Source organism: Lagenorhynchus albirostris, chromosome 15 (genome assembly GCF_949774975.1).
Source record: "Lagenorhynchus albirostris chromosome 15, mLagAlb1.1, whole genome shotgun sequence".
Lineage (NCBI taxonomy): Eukaryota > Metazoa > Chordata > Mammalia > Artiodactyla > Delphinidae > Lagenorhynchus > Lagenorhynchus albirostris.
The window spans coordinates 25,923,057-25,943,013 of NC_083109.1; the positions used below are offsets into that span (position 1 = coordinate 25,923,057).

General features: G+C 42.4%; 1 protein-coding gene across 8 annotated transcripts in view; it reads right to left on the bottom strand.

Annotated features, from left to right (window-relative positions):
* The window catches only part of MAPRE1 (microtubule associated protein RP/EB family member 1), a 50,413-nt gene that overhangs the window by 19,619 nt on the left and 10,837 nt on the right, over positions 1–19,957 (bottom strand). For 6 of the 8 annotated variants that reach the window (XR_009535779.1, XR_009535781.1, XR_009535780.1 and 3 more), the window contains exons 3-7: positions 15,060–15,205; positions 13,146–13,353; positions 9,145–9,266; positions 4,205–4,357; positions 2,452–2,555 (exon numbers count right to left, since the gene is read on the bottom strand). Coding sequence is in view for 3 of the 8 variants with exons in the window: in XM_060124857.1 (XP_059980840.1) it covers positions 2,499–2,555; positions 4,205–4,357; positions 9,145–9,266; positions 13,146–13,353; positions 15,060–15,205 (686 nt within the window). In the remaining 5 variants the exon portion in view is untranslated. Of the gene's footprint in view, positions 1–807; positions 2,556–4,204; positions 4,358–9,144; positions 9,267–13,145; positions 13,354–15,059; positions 15,206–19,957 lie in introns of those variants that run through there. The other 2 variants (XM_060124856.1, XM_060124855.1) reach the window with 2 other exon arrangements.

Genomic DNA, 19,957 nt, shown 5'->3' on the forward strand with positions numbered 1-19,957 from the left:
AGGCCAATGGACTTACTAGGTCAGAGATACACACAGTTAACAGCTTCACTCTTCCCAAGGTAACGTCTCAGCTGACATTACCCAAAATTATCTTCGCAAACTCCATGCACTCCTGGAGGTAGCCTCTTGTAAATTACAAACACATGTGGTTTCCAATTCCTTCTTGAAGATGTGTAACATTTTAAGGAAGGTTTCATACCGTTAACTTCTACAGGAAGTAACGTGGGTGTAACCCTAGTCAAAATCATCATCTAGTTGGGTTTACAGAGCATCCATAATTGTGGTGGGTACCCTACAGATCATATAGAAAACTACCTTCTGACCATTTAACTTTCTTTTATACTGAAAATGGCAGCACGTCACCTTCTGAACTCGTTTCTTACAGCACAGAATTTTAAAAGGGAAGAAAAATGGTGATGACTTCAGGTTACAGATTGACTGTGTTCACTGCCTTTGAAACATACTTTCAGGGAAAAAAAGTATTGCCCCATGGTATCCACCAAGCTCTGTCCTATATACCTCTGGAGGAAACAGCCTGAAAAGGTTTCACGGTAGCTAGGCCAAGCCCTGGACTTCTGAAAGACCTCTCACAGTAACATGAGAGTGTGAAACAGCAGGAGGCTGAGAAATGTACTGTGAAGAATGGAGAAAAAAGAAACAGCCTTACAAATAAGCACATTTGAAAAAAAAAAAAACAGTGAAGGATTTCAAAAGATCAGTCCTAATTTAAGAAGGAAGCGTGGGTACCTTATCATTTGAACCTAAAATAATATACCCAGGGCAAGACAAATTTCAGAAGACATGACACTCTTGAAATACAGAATTTTATTTAGAAACTGTTTAAAAGTAGCAAAAAACCCTGTCAAGACAGACCAGGTGGAAAATGGGTTCCCAATAAAATGGAATTTTAGGGCAACAAAAGTCTAAAAGGCCACAAAAGAGAAATAGCACCACTGTTATTTGAACAATGGCTAGTTACTTGCATTTTTTGGCATTGTTAATCACTGAATCTGGGTTTTCCTCTGAATTCCACACAGAGCATGCACTACACAACAATTTTATCATAAAATACCTGCTTGCTACACACATTTTAGGACAAGCTACCACCAGAAACAAATCAATACAAATACATCAGGGGCAGAACAATCTCAGTAGTGGGTAACACATTTTGCAGAATTCTGCCGAACAAAGGAACTGAATAGGCTGTGGGCAAAGCAAATGAGGGAGTTAAGGAATGAAATATTTTAAATATTAATAATTAACTCAGACATGGTACTGTATTTTCTGCAAAAGAAAATTAACATTTAGTAACACGCTAACATTTTTATCTCCGAAGAGATTAGTGCACTGGCAAAGTATTCCGATAACAGTGGAGGGCTGTGGACAGCAGGTACCGAAAACACCCAGCCTTGCAGATCCCAAGGTAGCAGTGGCCTTCCTTCACTGATCACTCCCTTTGCCAGAGGTCCAGAAAGAACTTGCAGCATGATCACCTGCCTGCTGAACTTCCACTCTAAGCAGCAAACTTTAAGGAGCCAAAGAGGAGTCCCCAGTGGGCAAGGGGAGCAGAGAAGAGAAACATGTTAAATGTAAACTTAAAAGACAGTAAAATGGGACACAACCCCCATTCAAATCCCAGAGATGCGGGCAAGTCCCCAAAAGTAGTTGTTAGATTTAAAAACTGGACACACCTCATTTCAAAAAAAAAAAAAACAAAACAACAACAACAAAACACAGTACATAGAAATATCAGGGATAACTGGAAAAATCACCAGAGAAATGTTCTATGAAAATCAAGCTCTTCGACTCAACATGTCTCAGGGCTGAAACACACCCCTCTATTCATCCAGGCAACAATGCCTCTTGCTTCTTATCAGGGATGCAACTGGTCAAGGACACTAAATGGCTTTACAAAGCAACTTTTCAAACTTTCCTTTTGGGCCAAGGTCTGGGCCTATGAGGATCAGGCAGCCCCGTGAGGGCTGGGAACAGCAGGTCCCAAAGGTTCCAGGTTCTGGCCCTTCCTTCCCAGACACAATGTCAAACACACAGAAGCTCCTGTCATGTTACATTTGACATTTTGAAATATGGAAGCATCTTTTAAATACTCTTAAGGCATTTATTTATTAAAACGTTCTCTGTCAAGATTTCACATTAGCTTAAAATTCAAACCAGTCTTTACACTTCTCTACTGAGGTCTCCCCCTTCTCCAGCCATCAGTGCTACCAGCATCCACACAGTGAGCCCCATGGTCAGCCTCTTTGTTCCCTGGGTGAACCAACTAGATGTTAATACTGCTCTGCTACAAGGTAAAAGCTCCTAACTCAAACTTATTGGAAAAGGAGTGAAACTTCTGCAAAGTGCACTTTAAGAAGAGGTACTTTTTGCTTATGAAAAGAAACCAGTGAGTCCTCTAAGAATAATAAAAGGGAATATTTTACAGTTAAGCACATGATTTGGAGTGAAGAATTCGGATGATGCTCAGCTGGTCCAGGCTGTTAATACTCTTCTTGTTCCTCCTGCGGGCCCCCTTCATCAGGTATCACGAAGCCTTCCTGAAATGGGAAAATGAGAGGGGAAAGCTATTACTCAAGGCTGAATGAAAGATCAGTTTCTACTGTGGGTTCACTTTCCTCATATTTAAAGCCTCTCAAAGTCAACGGTTCGTCCTGTCTTTACCACACACTTGGCATTTAATGGCACAAGGCCAAGTGACCACTATTTTATTAGTTAGGCAGTGGAATCATATCCCACAAAAGGCAAAAACTGAGCACAAATTTACTCTCAATCTTTCAGGGGTGATGGATGTGTACACTGTCTTGATTATGGTGATGATCTCACACATCAAGTTGTACTTAAATATGTGCAGTTCATTATGTCAGTAAAGTTGTTTAAGAAAATTTACCCTCAAAAATCCCTGAAGTCACCATAATGGTGCCATACCATCTCCTCTCAATAACTGTCCATACAGCCAGCTTTTCCTTCATTCATTCTTTTGCCTGCACTTAGCAACCATGCACACATGCTACTGCAGGTGTTGTGGGTGTTCTGTTTACCCAAAACACCCACAACACACGTAATAGCTGCAAGGCTGAGCCAACATCAGAAGCATGGGAAAACATCACACCCATGGCTCCCACCTCAAACTTACTCCAGGGCATCAGGCATGTGCTAATGGCCACAATGCCATAAGAATTTAGACTTCCCCTTCAACCCCCATCTTTTTTTTAACTAAATATCTATGGCTAAATTTACTTAAGCTATGACTCTACTAAAATAATACTCAGACTAGATCGAGGACACCTATATCTTCAACCCCTTTGTTTGTATTATCTGGCACAGAGCAAGCCCGAAATAAGGATTTATTGAACAAATTATCAACTTTTCAGTCATCTGTCTTAATCCCCCCAAATTCACTTGATATGTTTAGAGCACACTATTAGTAACAGCATTAATGCTGCCTTATATTTGTATACTGCCACATACTATGAAACACGTAGACATATACTGTAGTTTGATCCTAAAGACCTTGCTAGGCATGCAGAAGAATTATAAATAATTGCAGCCATTAAACAGTGGACACAGCAAGATGTCAAATCCTAAATCTAGGGAAAATCAGTTTTCCTTGTTCAGCTAACATAGCATGATTAATATCAGCAGATATGGCTGTGTAATACACATGGATCCCAAGAAACTTGACCACAAAGCACTTTGGGGAAATAGGAACCAGATACACTCCAGGTTGGGAGGAAAAAGGTACACTCTGACAGCTGTGGGCAGCAGACATCAAATAGGGGTCATGTGCCTGGTTCTCCAGGGCACGCCTAGGGCCCTATTAAAAAGAAGGCAGACCTCAGGCTGAGGGGTCCAAGCTGAAAGGGGTGGAGTGGGGATAGGGGGGTTAAGAGCACCTTGTGGCACTCATGACCTATCAGTGGTCACAAACTACAGAAGCAGGGCAGCCAGCCACCTGAGTGCCCTATGCCTGCCTCAAAGGCTCACAGACCTCAAGGCAGAGGCTGAAGCTGGGCAGTAGTGCCCTCTCTGGCTGACTTTAAGGGTCAAAGATGAAGTCTTTTGATGAATGTTATGCTGAAACACAGCAAGCATCAGTACTGAGTTTGCCGAAACCAACCAGAAAAAATATTTCTATCTTCTCTTAGGTGGCAAAATGGCAAGAAAATATCCTCACGTCAATACGTACATCTGTGGCATAGAGAATGTCCACAATCCTCTGCAATACAGGGTTGTTTTCCCCCTCGTTCTCCTGGCAAATCAATTCAATGTTCCTTAGCTTTCCAAAGTAGAAATCTCTCTCTTTCTCCAAGTCTTCGACGGTAAGTTTCAATACGTTGACCTGCACAAAACATTAGAAAGGGTTAGACACCTGGCATTCGTGCACCAACAACACATCAGATAAACTTCTAACCCAAAAGGAGATGTGGGCTTTCATCAAACTCTCTAACAAGGACAAAACCCCACTTTAGTTTAATGTCAATTTTCTTCAGCCCCAGATAAATAACATGGGCTTGTTCATGGCACCCTGACTATAACAATTCCCAGGAAAGGACAGGCTATATCATGGAACATGCAGGAACTTCTCAGGGACTAAGACAAGATCAAAGAGAAAAACCCATAGGAGCCTGAGACAAATACAGAAGCAGAATCTACAACCTGGCCCAGCAGAGTGGCTGCCCATCATATACTGAGTCCTTACCAGGGCACTTGGTCAATCAAGTTCAGGTCTTTCTGCAAGTTGAAGTCAATGGTAAGAGAGGGTCTGGTCCAAGGGAGCAGGGTAGAAATGATAAGCCAGGAGGGGAAAACTATCTAAAGATGACTAATACTAGCCAAAGACAGCTAGCACTGAGGCAGGCCTGGGCATGGAAACTCAATGGTTCTTTCTCCCCCCAGTATGTTGGGGCTAGGGGGCGATCCATGACTCAAAAGAAAAGCATCCTCTGATGAGAGGGTCCCTGCATCACTCTCTCTCCCAAGAGAGTTTCAAAAGGGAGAGAAGACAGCAGAGGCAGGGAGCAGACCCCACCACATTCCACCGCTAGCTCCCCTGAGCATCTTGTCAGCTCACACCACTTGTGCTGCAGGATCGTCCAGGAGCCCCATTGAGGGACTCTAATTTCCACAAAGGGGCAATGAAGAAATAAATCTCAGTGCTTGCTCCAGGACTCTATCCAGCCACAAGTAATAGAAGTCGTAACAACTCTCACAGCCCTTTGTGTATTTTAAGCACGGTATGTCTTCGTTCCAGTATACTCAAATCTATAATGTGAATTCAATTTAACTCTCACCGAATGCAAAATACATGGCATAGGGTGCAGCATAAAATCCTCACAGGCCTTACAGGCTAGGGCCCCGTGGAAGGCCGAGCCAGGGAATCAAAGGTACAGCTGCTGAGAACAATTTGGGTAGCAGGGAATTCTGAGAGCCAGAAACACCAGAGAAATCTAGTCTACCTTCTGAACTTCTAGCTGCAAAAACAAGGAAACAGCTTATCCAGCTTCCCTGATGAAGAAGCCAGACCCAACCGAAGGGATCAAATCCTGTCCCTTCGTAACCTGCAGTTGAGAAGCATCCAGAGATGATCCAGAAGCAGGTGACTGGAACCACCAGGACCATTCTGTCAAAGAATTAATTTCAACGTTCAACATCAAAGGCCTGAAAAGACCAAACTAGAGTCAAGGTTCTAGACACCCTCTCACTATTCCTTTAGCAACCACAGAAATCACTTTTAAAAATAACTGAAAGGATTTCCCTGGCAGTCCAGTGGTTAAGACTCCGCGCTTCCAATGCAGGGGGCATGGGTTCGATCCCTGGTGGGGGAACTAAGATCCCACATTCCGCACGGCCAAAAAGTAATCCAAAAAAAATTTTTTTTAATAAGTAAAAATAATTGAAAGTTTCAATAAAGTACTAACACCACCTAGTCACCAGCAAAACGAAATCATCCATCTGCCCCCACCCTCCCCACCCCTGCTTTAACTGCTATTTGTTGCCTTTCCTTAAACTGTCAGTCACTCCCAAAGTGGAGTGAGTACAAGAAGGGGACAAAAGGGCAAGAGTAGACTATCCCCAGTAGTGGAAGCTGCCTTGGATCTTCAGCCCAAGGTCCATGAGCCAGGGAAGAGGCCTTCTAGTCACAAGAGAAGGAAAGGGAAGTCAAAACAGCTTCACGAGGCACGGTGGCTTGGAGCCCATTTGTACACACACGTTACACTAGTGCCTCCCTCACAAACCCACTGAACACTTCTCTGGCCTACAAATCAACAAGGGCACCAGAACCCAGCCGGATTGGTCCCACCCACAAGGCCAAAGCAGCAGCCCTCCTTGACATCACTCAATAACTATGAATCCACAAGAAACAACACGCATAGACTAAGTCATCAGCTTTCACTTGGCACTCTTCTAACTGCTTATTTATAAGGTTATTAAAAATCTGTGGCCAGTAATCAGCGTCACTCTTAGAACACTCTCTTATAGTTAAGTAACAGCTGTAACCTAAGAAGCCCAAGGAGAATGCTTTGGGCCTGCACTGGCCAATAAGGCAGCTATGAGCCACATGTGGTGTTTTGAGCCCTTGAAATGTGGCCAGTGCAATTGAGACAGGCTGTAAAGATCAAACACACACTGGATTACAAAGACCTAGTACAATGTTCAAATGTAAAACATCTCACTGATAATTATTTGTAATGATCGCATGTCAGAATGCTAATATTTTAGATATATTGGGTAATGTGTTATTTGAATTAATCTAACCTGTTTCTTGTTACTCTTTTCAATGTGGCTACCAGAAAACTTGAAGTTCTATATGTGCCTCACATTTCTGGTTTACATTCTATTTCTACTGAACATCAGTGCTTTGGACTAAAATCAACTAAAAGAACATTTCTCCAGGATGACTTAACAGTGTGGAATCATTGCAGATCTCCCAAAGTTTATGAACACCACAAGGTAATTTATATAGAATACACTGTTCTCCTCTTAGCCCACCAAGCCCATGTGGCTCTACTTTCCCCACATCAGTCGTGTCCCCCAGACCTCCACACCTTTATCAAGAAGGGTCACCACTTCAAATACTTTCAGGGTTAGAGACATCATGTAAATGAGCCATGGGAGTCAGTAACAGGGTGTGCTCAGGACTTTGGCAACCTGGAAAGAATCTAAAATCCTTCATATTAAAAAGAATAATAATAAAAATCAAAACCCTGTTCAGGCCAAACAAATCAGTTCTGAGGCAGGGCTGGACCAGCTGGCTGTGAGCTGGGTCCAAACCTCAACTCAGGCTATTTAACCTCTCCAAGCCGCACTGTCCTCTGTAACACTTCACACAGCTGCTACAAAAATGAAAGAAAATGCTTAAAAGAGCACTGGCGCTCACACTCTAAAAACGGTAGTTTTGTTTGTGCTATTAACAGTTGTGTGTTTCACCAAAAAAAATCTAACTCCTATGAACTTTTAAAACATACTTCAGGGCTTCCCTGGTGGCGCAGTGATTGAGAGTCTGCCTGCCGATGCAGGGGACACGGGTTCATGCCCTGGTCTGGGAAGATCCCACATGCTGCGGAGGGGCTGGGCCCGTGAGCCATGGCCGCTGAGCCGGCGCGTCCGGAGCCTGTGCTCCGCAATGGGAGAGGCCACAGCAGTTAGAGGCCCGCGTACGGCAAAAAAAAAAAAAAAAAAACAACATACTTCAGAACCTATGTCACTCTATCAAGCCCATAGACAAGAACCGTAACAACCACAACTGTCTTTCATCCACTGCCATTTACCCCATTTATCCCAAACACCCTTCCAGGTACTTGGCAAAACATCACCTCATGAAATCCGCTCAAATACCGTGACCAAAGTATTAGCCCCATTGCATACGAGGCAGTGAATTCGGAGAGGTTAACTGACTTGCCCCAAGTAGAAGTTAAGTGGCAGAGCCAGGATGCGCCCCAAATCTACGCAACCCAAAGTCAGTGCTCCCTCACACCGGACACCAGTTGAACAGCAGTCCCATGGAACCCACTGCATCTTCTCCTGGAGAGCACAAGGCCAACCCAGTGCTGGCTGCCAGGCCTCGGCAATGACACCTCTTTACCCTATTTCTCACTGAGACTGCTTCCTGTGTACACCTGTGCCTGGACACCAACAGTTACAGGGAAGGCTCCTTATTCTCCAGGACTTATGCACTCACAGTGACAGTGCCCACAGGGTGCTTGAGGCTGCCACAACAATGGGGATGGTGACCCTGTCACTTCCACGCTCCCAAGGCACCTGTGACCATGAGGCACACACAAATCAAAGAATGAAAAAGACCAAATGTGATCTTTGAGCAGGCTTTTGTGTCCTGATTTCCCATAAGTATGATCTGGGTCACAAGAGCTTCTGGATTAAAGTGAGGCCATTTCCTCCAGGCTTTAGGACTTGGCTTTAAAAGGAAAGTAAAAGGGTTCAATCCCGAAGTCACAGGAATCACAGAGCATCCTTGATTTTAAATCTGGAATTAATCAAGAGAATCATCCAAAAGCAAACAAACAAATAAAACTGTAAGAATTAGTGAGAAAATGTCTAAAAGTCTAAAATTTGTTCTGATCTACAGAGACCTCTCCCAAGTACCTTCAGGATATTTAATCCTGAAGACGTTTCAAATCATCGACCTATTAAGAACAGAAAAGCAATAGGCTTTGCATACCAGTTCCACTCTCAACTTGATACTCTAGTGGCCCAGGATTTCAGCAGAGAGACTGCGGAATCTTTTTTTAAATTATCATTTAGAAGGGAAATCTATCTTTTGTCAGAGCCAAAATTCAGGAGACATTCTCCGAATCCCACAGAACCCTGACAGCGTTCCAAAGACTTTCAAAAGGGTTCCATCGTATGGGCAGGTTTCCAAACAGACATGGGTTTCTAACAGAAATAGATGTAACAGCACTCAAAAATGCCGGGTCCCTCTCTCTTCCATCGTCACCTCCAGGCTCGCAGTGCCCACCAGCTCCAAAGTGCTCACACGTGTCATGAAGACTGCTTTGGTATGCACACAAGGCAGGTCTTCCCACAAGAACACAGACAAGCCTCCCTGGTCAGGGCAGCAAGCACCTTTCCCCCAAGGTGGCTCCTGTCTTGGACACAAGAGGTGCCTACCTGCTGCATCAATTCGGCTGCTTCATCATCCCCGTTCCCCACACCAGGATTCTTCCGCACCACGCCCGGGCCAGCCTTAGGGGTTGCAGTAGTTCTGTGTGTTGCAATGGGCCTCTGTGGAGCTGAGAGGAGCAGAGTTGTTTTTTTTTTTTTTTTAAGAGGAGAAATTTCAAGACAAAAAAGAACCCACCAGACAACAAAAGGAGGCTGTGACCAACTGCCCCCCACAGCTATGCAGTGAGGAGACCCAACAGAGAGAGCCCAGCATGCAAGACTGCACCCCATGTTTGCCCAAAGTGGTTTTTCATCCTGGCAGCACATTTAAGTACCAATTTTAGCCACGATCTTTCGTGCTGGGAATAAGTCCTTTGGCGTGGCCTTTTTTCCGCTGGGGTGGACAGGACTATCATCTGAAAGAGGCAAAGTCATCCTGGTACATACAGATGATCTACCTTAACCCAGCTCCAACCACATCCACAGACAGGGCAGCTTTATGGAGCAAAGGAAAACTTCAGGCCAGGAGCTCACAATCCCAGCTGTTGTGGGGTGCCCACAATTCCCCATCTGGAAAGTAAGGTGCCTCCTAACTCAGAACCTCAGGCTCCTTGGATTGGGAAGATGAGAGGGTAGAGCCTGCTTTGACCACTAATGACTTCAAAACCCCGTCCTGCTTCCCTTTTAAAAGGTGTTTAGAAGGGTTAGGAGAGAAAAGCAGCACACTGACCAGTACTTAAAGATTTCTCTCAGTATGAATGGCCAAAACAGACAAAGACGAGGAAAAAGCGACAAGGAGCCAATCTATCTACAAGTTAAAATAATTAAGAATAATCAAGAATGGGCTACCTCAAGGTAAATTTATCATTCATGATTTTATTCATTCAGCAAGTATTTTGTAAAGCTTGTACATTATGCCAGGCTTAAAAATATCTCATTTTCCTGACATCCCAAACTGTTCAATAACCATCAGGCCTTTCACCCACAGTAACAGGCATTTCCGCTGGAGGATCTCTAGCATATGTTTAACCTGAAGACTAAATACTTAATGCAAGTCTCCACATGCCTGTTAGCAGCATCTGAAACATGAAATGCACAGGGTTATCTATGCAGTTCCCCATTCTAAGAAGCTAAAGAATAAAAGTACTCAATATTTGGAGAAATCTGAACCCTCATATACTCTGCTGATGGGAAAATAAAATGATTCAGTCACTTTGGAAAACCGTCAGGTAGTTCTGTCAAAGGTTAAACACAGAGTTACCATATGACCCAACAATTCTGCTCCAAGAGTATATATTCTTGGAGACAACCCTCAGAATGGGAGAAAATATTTGCAAATGAAGCAACTGACAAAGGATTAATCTCCAAAATTTACAAGCAGCTCATGCAGCTCAGTATCAAAAAAACAAACAACCCAATCCAAAAATGGGCAGAAGACCTAAATAGACATTTCTCCAAAGAAGAGCTACAGATTGACAACAAACAAATGAAAGAATGCTCAACATCATTAGAGAAATGCAAATCAAAACTACAATGAGGTATCACCTCACATCAGTCAGAATGGCCATCATCAGAATATCTACAAACAATAAATGCTGGAGAGGGCGTGGAGAAAAGGCAATCTTGCACTGTTGCTGCGAGTGTAAAATGATACAGCCACTATGGAGAACAGTATGGATGTTCCTTAAAAAACTAAAAACAGAACTACCATATGACCCAGCAATCCCACTACTGGGCATATACGCTGAGAAAACCATAATTTAAAAAGAGTCATGGGGCTTCCCTGGTGGCACAGTGGTTGAGAGTCCGCCTGCCAATGCATGGGACACAGGTTTGTGCCCCGGACCAGGAAGATCCCACATGCCATGGAGCGGCTAGGCCCGTGAGCCATGGCCGCTGAGCCTGCACGTCCGGAGCCTGTGCTCCACAACGGGAGAGTCCACAACAGCGAGAGGCCCACGTACCGCAAAAAAAAAAAAAAAAAAAGAGTCATGTACCACAATGTTCACTGCAGCTCTATTTACAATAGCCAGGACATGGAAGCAACCTAAGTGTCCACTGACAGATGAATGGATAAAGAAGATGTGGCACAAATATACAGTGGAATATTACTCAGCCATAAAAAGAAACGATATTGAGTTATTTGTAGTGAGGTGGATGGACTTAAGAGTCTGTCCTACAGAGTGAAATAAGTCAGAAAGAGAAAAACAAATACTGTATGCTAACACATATATATGGAATCTAAAGAAAAAAAAAATGGTTCTGAAGAACCTAGGGGCAGGACAGGAAAAAACACACAGACGTAGAGAATGGACTTGAAGACAGGGGGAGGGGGAACGATAAGCTGGGATGAAGTGGGACAGTGGCATGGACTTATACCTACTACCAAATGTGAAATAGATAGCTAGTGGGATGCAACCGCATAGCACAGGGAGATCAGCTCGGTGCTTTGTGACCACCTAGAGGGGTGGGATAGGAAGGGTGGGAGGGAGACACAAAAGGGAGGAGATATGGGGATATATCTATATTTATAGCTGATTCACTTTGTTATAAAGCAGAAACACACCACTGTAAAGCAATTATACTCCAATAAAGACGTTAAAAAAAATTTTTAAAAAAAAGAGTATATACTCTTGGATATATACCCCAAGAGAAAACATACGCCCACACAGAAACTTGTATATGAATGGTCATAGCAGCATTGTTCCTAAGAGCTAAAAACTGAAAAGAACTCAAATCACCATCAACTGATGAATAAATAAAATGTGCTACAACCATACAATAGAATGTTATTTAGCCATAAAAAGGAATGGAGTACTGATATATGATACAATATGGATGAACCTTGAAAACATTATGCTAAATGAAAGAAGCCAGACACAAAAGACTATGTATTCTATAATCCCACTCAGAAATGTTCAGAATAAGTAAATCCATAGACAGAGAGTGGATTAGTAGTTGCTTAGGATTGGCAGGGAAGGAGGAGAGTTGGGGGAAAATGGGAAGTGACTGCTATTAAGCACACATGAGGTTTCTTCTGGGGGGTAATGAAAATGTTCTAAAACTGATTATGGCAATAGTAGAACACACCTATGAATGTACTAAAAACCATTCAATTGTATACTTTAAATGGGTGAATTGTATGGTAAGTGAATCAGAGCTCAATAAAGCTATCAAAATTACAAAGTACTCAATGTCCCTCTCTACCTACCAGATGGATCAGCCTCTCTCAAGGTACTACACGACTTTAAGTAACGTTCTTGCCACCTTCTGAGGAGGAGTTAGCATCTGCAGAACATCCACCCTGCCCCAAAGTATATGTTCTGTGAGTGTACTACTGCAAACAATTTGGGGAAACCTACCAGGACAAGACTTTTAAAGAAAGTGTCTAAAAACAGCCTCCCCCTGACTCCTAGATTCTGCTGGCAGCACAGAACTTAGCACTCTAGGGACGGCAGGGAAGCCGTGAGTAAGCGCAGGAAGCTGGCCTGCAGACAGAACAATGACACAGAGCCAAGAGCAGTCCCCAAGAGACCTAGAAAGCTCCTTCAGTTCCTGGGAGTTCAGGTATGGTTGTAACTTCCCATCCAAGGGCTCTAAGATGAAATGCCCTTGTGTTCAAACTAACTCTCTTTTATGTGAGCTAACCTGAGGGACGTCTATTCCAACTAAAGTGTGTTGGCCAAATCGATACAGTAACTCATTCAGGCCTCAAGAACAGCCCTCTAGGGGCAAGTACTGAAATTCCCCTTTTACAGAGGAGGAAACAGCAGGGTAGAGGTGAAGTGATTACACAGGCCTCCAGAGATCTAAGAACAAACACAGGGCCCTGATGCCACAATCCATGCCTCGGCCATGTGGCTGGGCTTATGCTCTTTAAGCTCCCTAAGCCTACGGCTACCCAAACCCTTCTGACTGACTACTATAAGAATGAATGTATTTGGAAATGGTATTTTTTGTGTGGGGGTTTTTGGGGTTTGTTTGGTTTGTTTGTTCGTTTGTTTTACCTGCACTGCTAGAGCTGAGAGGTTTCTTCGGTTTGTTCAGAGCTGGAGCAACAAGGGAGGGGGCCACCGCAGTTTCTTGACCTTGTCTGGCAGCTACAGGGTCATAGTCTTTCCCATCATAGTTTGCATCAAAAAACTTCTTGAACCACTGAACGAATTCAAAATTGTCCTGAAACTTTCCTTTTACTAATTTGTCCACAGGAATTATCTGCAGAGAAACAAAAGACTATTTAGCCCAAAGCAAGAAGAAGCTTCTGTCAAGCATCAAACATGTCCATCAAATCAGTATAAAGTTCTGCCAAAGGAGAAAAAAATATTTTAGAGGCAAGAACTAAGTGTTAAGTAAGCCCCTGGAAGTTTGTAGAGCAAGTTTCATTCAATTTGCCTTCCACAGAGAACTTAACAACAGCCAGTCCCCCTCCAAGTCCATCAAAAGAAATCAGAAATGCAAAAGAAACAAGTATCATACATTAAGTCACATATACACATCCAAACACATCCTAAGATATGTCATTCCACTGTAAAGAGTAAAGCTCCCATGGAACTTGCACAGCCACGGTGCCTGTCACAAGGTATGAAATCCAGAGCACAAACTAACCACAGGCATCCACGATGAACTGTGCTAAAAAAAATTCTGTATTAAAAATAGGTCAACGTACGGAATCAGTCCCGGGATAGACTTCTACAAAATGGTATGTTTTTCAAGTAATTCCAGTCCTATTAAACATACTTCAAAGGACCTGTAAGTTTTTTATTGTACAAGAATACTGTGTTATCAGGTATTACTTCAAATGGTGGGACTGCTGGCCAGAGCTTAATTATCTTTTAACTCTTCAAGGATTCCAGTTACAATCTGAACTATACCCACCCATCTGAGCAAATAATTTTTAAAAAATTTCTCTGTGTGATACTGAAACATTTACAAATAAAATGTTATGTCTGTAACTCACTTCAAAATAATCCACGAGTACAGGGGGAGGGGTAGAGGTATACATGAAACAAAATTGGCCCTGAGTTGATAATCACTGAGGTACATGGGAGATCACTGCACTATTCTAACTTATATACTTCAAAAATTTTCCTTATTCAAAAAAATAAATTCCATAAAAAGAAAAATTACTGCATATAATAAGCTACACCTAGTTTAAACTATGCCTGATAACTAAATGATATTCTTCCAACACAAATGTGTATTTTATATATTGTACAGAGACAAAACTAAAATAAAAATAAGACTGATTTCAAAGTAAATAAAAACCAGATACAGCAGTAAGATAATCAGGGGACGATTACAAGCTTTACTAAAAAAAATGCCCCCCCCCAAATGGCTTAAAGGATAAGCCCTTCTAATGGGGGGAAACTACTTAATTTTGCAATAATCTGTTATCTACCAAAACAAAGCTATTTACCCTAATGAAGCCTGGTGGTCTGTGTTTCTGGTAGCTTCAAATAACCTTGGGAGCAAAAGGGAACATTCCAGCACCTGCCAGCCATCTTCTTTGTACTTTACTATAAAAATCAAGTAGTTCTAGAATCTTCTCTATTAGAGCTACTTATTCTACCATATGGTATGCTTTACAGAAGTAAATTCAGAGATTAAACGAGTTAGACCTCAGACTAATAGAGAGTAAACAGTAATAAAATTTTTTAAAAAAATCATGGGTAGAGATTTACAGATTGATCTTTCAGACAGTTACCAATTTCATAATGAAGAAAGAAGACCGTAAGGGAACCGCGGGTAGGAGAGCAGAGGGAAACTTTGCTCCCAGTAAATTCTGTTAACTGGAGAAAAGATAACCATATAAATTGGGAAAAGAAAAACAAAAATGTCCAAAGTCATGGCCCAGAATCTGTATCCTTAGTAATTACCACTAGTTAAGAAACACCCTAAATGAAAGAATAAAGTTTACTTACTTTGTCAACACCCATCCTCTTAAAACCTGCTTGTAGTATTTTGAAGTTCTGGATGTATTCGTGTTCTAGCTTAGCTTGGAATTTCACTTTCTTCAAGGCAATGGAGCCAGGGAACAGCATGTCCATAAACTGACAATAGGCAGCCCCTGAATGAGTAACAGAAGAAAATACACACTAGGTCATTAAATGCAGTAGCTATTAAAGCAGCAGAGTGAAAATTTACCCAAACCTGCTTAAGCCACTAAATTTTAAAAGTTGTGAAGTGGACCTACAAAACCCCAAAGCTTCATTACCACTTGACTTCGAAATTGATAATAGGACTGTGGTTTTAGCTGGTAAGTTCTACAACACACTTGCAACCTGGAACCCCATGATGAAAAGAGGAATGTTCCCATGAAATTTTAAAACTATTCTTTATAAGAAAACCAGCATGACAATAAAATGACAACTACAAAGAAAAATGAATGTCAGCGGGAGGAGGGATTTCCCCTGTATTTCAAAGATCCATCCTCTGACACAGGTTTAAAAAAAAAGTTTTTTCTAAGATGTTTGCCTCCCTGAGCTTTTTACATCTCTAAATAAACTTACCTATTATTTTATAAACAAAGGTGAATAGAAGACATTTTTGTGTTCCTCCACTTAAATTTTTTCAATTTTAAAGGCCACTATAAGAAATTATTGCATATATTTCATCTCATTTGCTCCCCGATTTTTCCTCCACTTGCCCATTTTTATCCATCACCACCCCCAAAAGTGTTTTCTTGGCACTTAATATTTCCAGGAATGTTACTTCTCTAATGCCTACCAAAATACACTCTCCTAATACAGGGCAGGCTTCATGTGCACTTACTGCCCTTTCAGGAAAGGAGGCAAGAAATCCAGCGACTAAGCAATAGGTGTTCTGCAGAACGAGGCCATCTTAATATGCATATTCAACTTATTTTACATCAGGCCAAATTGGTTCTCTGCCAGATCTGGCATAAACAGTGTCATTATCATTATTTTTGGAAAGATACAAAGAAAGCAGAAGCATTTCAATGACCAGAGTGACATGCTTAGTAGAAAAGAGCACCAGAAAGTGAAAGCCTGATTCTTGAGGTGGCTATTTACTCATCCAACAGAAATATACTGTGGGAATTACGTACCTGGCAATGAATTAGCAATATTTATGCTTCTTAAAATGGAGGCACTGGGCTTCCCTGGTGGCGCAGTGGTTGGGAGTCCGCCTGCCAATGCAGGGGACATGGGTTCGATCCCTGGTCCAGAAAGATCCCACATGCCGCAAGAGCAACTAAGCCCATGCGCCACAACTACTGAGCCTGCACTCTAGAGCCCACGAGCCACAATTACTGAAGCCCAGGCACCACAACTACTGAAGCCCGCGCACCTAGAGCCCGTGCTCCGCAACAAGAGAAGCCACCGCAATGAGAAGCCCGCGCACCGCAACGAAGAGTAGCCCCTGCTAGCCGCAACTAGCTAAAGCCTGCTCAGAGCAACGAAGACTCTACGCAGCCAAAAATAAATAAGTAAAATAAATAAATAAATTTTAAAAAAATAAAGGAGATTTAAAAGTCATAATTTACCAATTGCAATATACAGATCTGGTTCGGATCCTGATGCATACAAATCAACTTACACACACACAGAAGATAATCTATTAAGCATCTATACCCACAGCACTGCTTTACACATGAAAGATATTCTTTCTGAACCAGCAAAATAATGTGCATTTACTAAATTCTCAGGCCATTCGTGGGACTTTCCATTCAAAACAGCAGTCATCTGCTTCTCAGAAAAAACCTGTTTTTATTTTAGTGATAGAAGAATCCTTATAGCCATTATAAATGTAAAAACTGAGGACCAAAAACTGTGGCCAAAGACTACAGAGGCAAGAGACCAAGCTTAGAACCAGACCCCAGGTATCCTGACTTCTGGTCCATTGCTCTTTTCCATGTCATTATCCACCATATTAGGACACCCTACCCTGGAATAAAGAAGCATTTCCCGAATCAGGGAAGAAAGAGGTATATACCATGCTGCTACACTCTGACTGAAAAAGATTTAACAAAGAAAAACGCTGAGACCCCACTAAAAATAGACAAATCAACTGGACAATTCACACAAAAAAATGTAAACAGCTGATAAACACATCGGGAGCCAACCTAAGGAAATGAATTTTTAAGAAAATATAGCCTGGCAGTCCAGTGGTTAGGACTCTGCACTTTCACTGCCGAGGGCCTGGGTTCAATCCCTGGTCAGGGAACTAAGATCCCACAAGCCACCAGTGCAGCAAAAAAAAAAAAAAAAGTGAATTTAATAAAGTAATACCAATTTTAAAAAAATACAGTAAAGATTTACACATGAAACTTGTGTAACTTTATTTACAAGAGTAAAAAATGGAAGCAACCTATATGTCCAAAAATAGGAGCAATCAATTATGTAATTTGCACACCTTCACCTAAGAGAATATTATGCAAGCATTCAAAGCACATTTTTTTTTCAATTGTGGGGGAAAAAGCTCAAGATTTAATATTACAAGAAAAAGCAAGATACAAAAACATATCTATAAAATGTCTTCATATATGTAAAAATATCCACCTTAATATATATGCATAGGAAAAAAAAGACTAGAAGAAAACACAATGTGGAGACTTCCCTGGTGGTCCAATGGTAAAGAATCCACCTTCCAATGCAGGGGACGTGGGTTCAATCCCTGCTCAGGGAACTAAGATCCCACATGCCACGGGGCAACTAAGCCCATTAGCCACAACTACTAAGCTTGCGTGCCTCAACGAGAGAGCCCGTGTGCCACAACTAGAGAGAGAAAACCTACATGCCACAACTAGAGAGACGCCCACGCAATGCAAGGAAAGATGCCGCATGTCTCAACGAAGATCCTGCGTGCCACAACTAAGACCTGATGCAGCCAAAAATAAATAAATTAAATAAATAAATATTAAAAAATAAAAAACACAATGTATTACATTAAACCATACAAAGTTATTGCTTTTAGATCAAAAATGATTGAACAGTGGCCATCTCTGGGGACTGGTACTGAATACATTCTATTTTTAAAATATTAATTATGTACTACAATGAATATTATTTTATAATCAATCACAAAAAAAGAAGGTAAATGTTTTTTACAAAGAAGTCTGTCAGCTGCTTTTTTACAAAAGGGCTCAAAACTCCTGGCCTGTAGATGTCTCAGCTTGTTTCAGAAGAGGTTAAAAGGGGCTTTCCTTCCAGTCTCTGCCTTAATAACAAAGGCTGGCAACATAAGCAGGGTAAGAAGGGGACCCCTCAGGTCTTCCTTGGTGGTGCAGTGCTTGGGAATCCACCTGCCAATGCAGGGGACGTGGGTTCAATCCCTGGTCCGGGAAGATCCCACATGCCTTGGAGCAACTAAGCCCGTGCACCACAACTACTGAGCCTATGCTCTAGAGCCCACGAGCCACAACTACTGAAGCCCGCATGCCACAACTACTGAAGCCTGCACGCCTAGAGCCTGTGCTCCGCAATAAGAGAAGCCACTGCAATGAGAAGCTCATCCACCTCAACGAAAAGTAGCCCCCGCTCGCCACAACTAGAGAAAGCCCACATACAGCAACAACGACCCAATGCAGCCAAAAATAAATAAATTTAAAAAAAAAAAAAAAGAAGAGGACCCCTCTTACATGGCTGCTGTCCCAATGATCTGGGGCAGGAGAACAGGTCTATGTAAAATCTGTGGCTGGAAAATGCAGACAGACTTAGCGTTGGACCAGCTGTGTCATGGCACCAACCACCAAGTCTCCGCTGACTGCAGCCCTATTCTGCCAGGATCTGTGCTACAAGCACAGAACACACAAGGGCACAATGCAGCCCCTTCTCCAAAAGCTTGCAATATCTCAAGTGCACTGGCTCTCAACCCTTTTGGGTCAAGGGTCCCTTGGAGAATTAGATGAAAGCTGAAGTCAATATTCTACACAGGATAGATGCCTTTCAGGACTTCCCTGGCGGTCCAGAGGTTAGGACTCTGCACTTCCAGTGCAGGGGGCATGGGTTCGATCCCTGGTCAGGGAATTAAGATCCCACATGCTCCGTCACGGCCAAAAAAAGGATAAATGCCTTCCTATCAGAAAACTCTAGATTAAGAGTCCTCAAAGTTTTACACAAAGGAAACACTCTATTAAATGTAAAAGTGTTCAGGCTTTTGGAAGTAGGTGAGGCTTAAGTCATCTTAAAGGATGAATAAAATTTGGAAATAGAAGGCTGTGAGGAGTCATTAACGCAGACATTAAAAGTCGACCTCGGGCTTCCCTGGTGGCGCAGTGGTTGGGAGTCTGCCTGCCATTGCAGGGGACGCGGGTTCGTGCTCCGGTCCAGGAGGATCCCACATGCTGCGGAGTGGCTGGGCCCGTGAGCCATGGCCACTGAGCCTGCGTGTCCGGAGCCTGTGCTCCGCAACAGGAGAGGCCACAGCAGTGAGAGGCCCGCGTACAGCAAAAAAAAAAAAAAAAAGTCGGCCTCGAGACATTTTAACAAGTGAAACATAATCCTATTTTAATTTTAAAAGCAAGAAACAAAACCATACAACATTGTGTGCTTGTATTTGTTACTTACTGCAACAGTCTGTAATAGCAATAGACTGGAAACAAACTAAATGTCCATTAATAGGGGACTGATCCAAGGAAATTATGGCACTACACAGCCATAAAAGAAAGGAAAGTGGCACCTGCTACATGCATATGGAACACTCTCCAGAGTGTTCAGTGCAATTAAACACTACCACTTGTGTAAAAGGGGGGAAGAGAACACACACACAAAACACAGACAGATGGATGTTTCTGCTTGTATATACTCTCTCTGGAGGCCACCCAGCTGATAACACTGGTTACTTCAGGGTTGGGGAACTG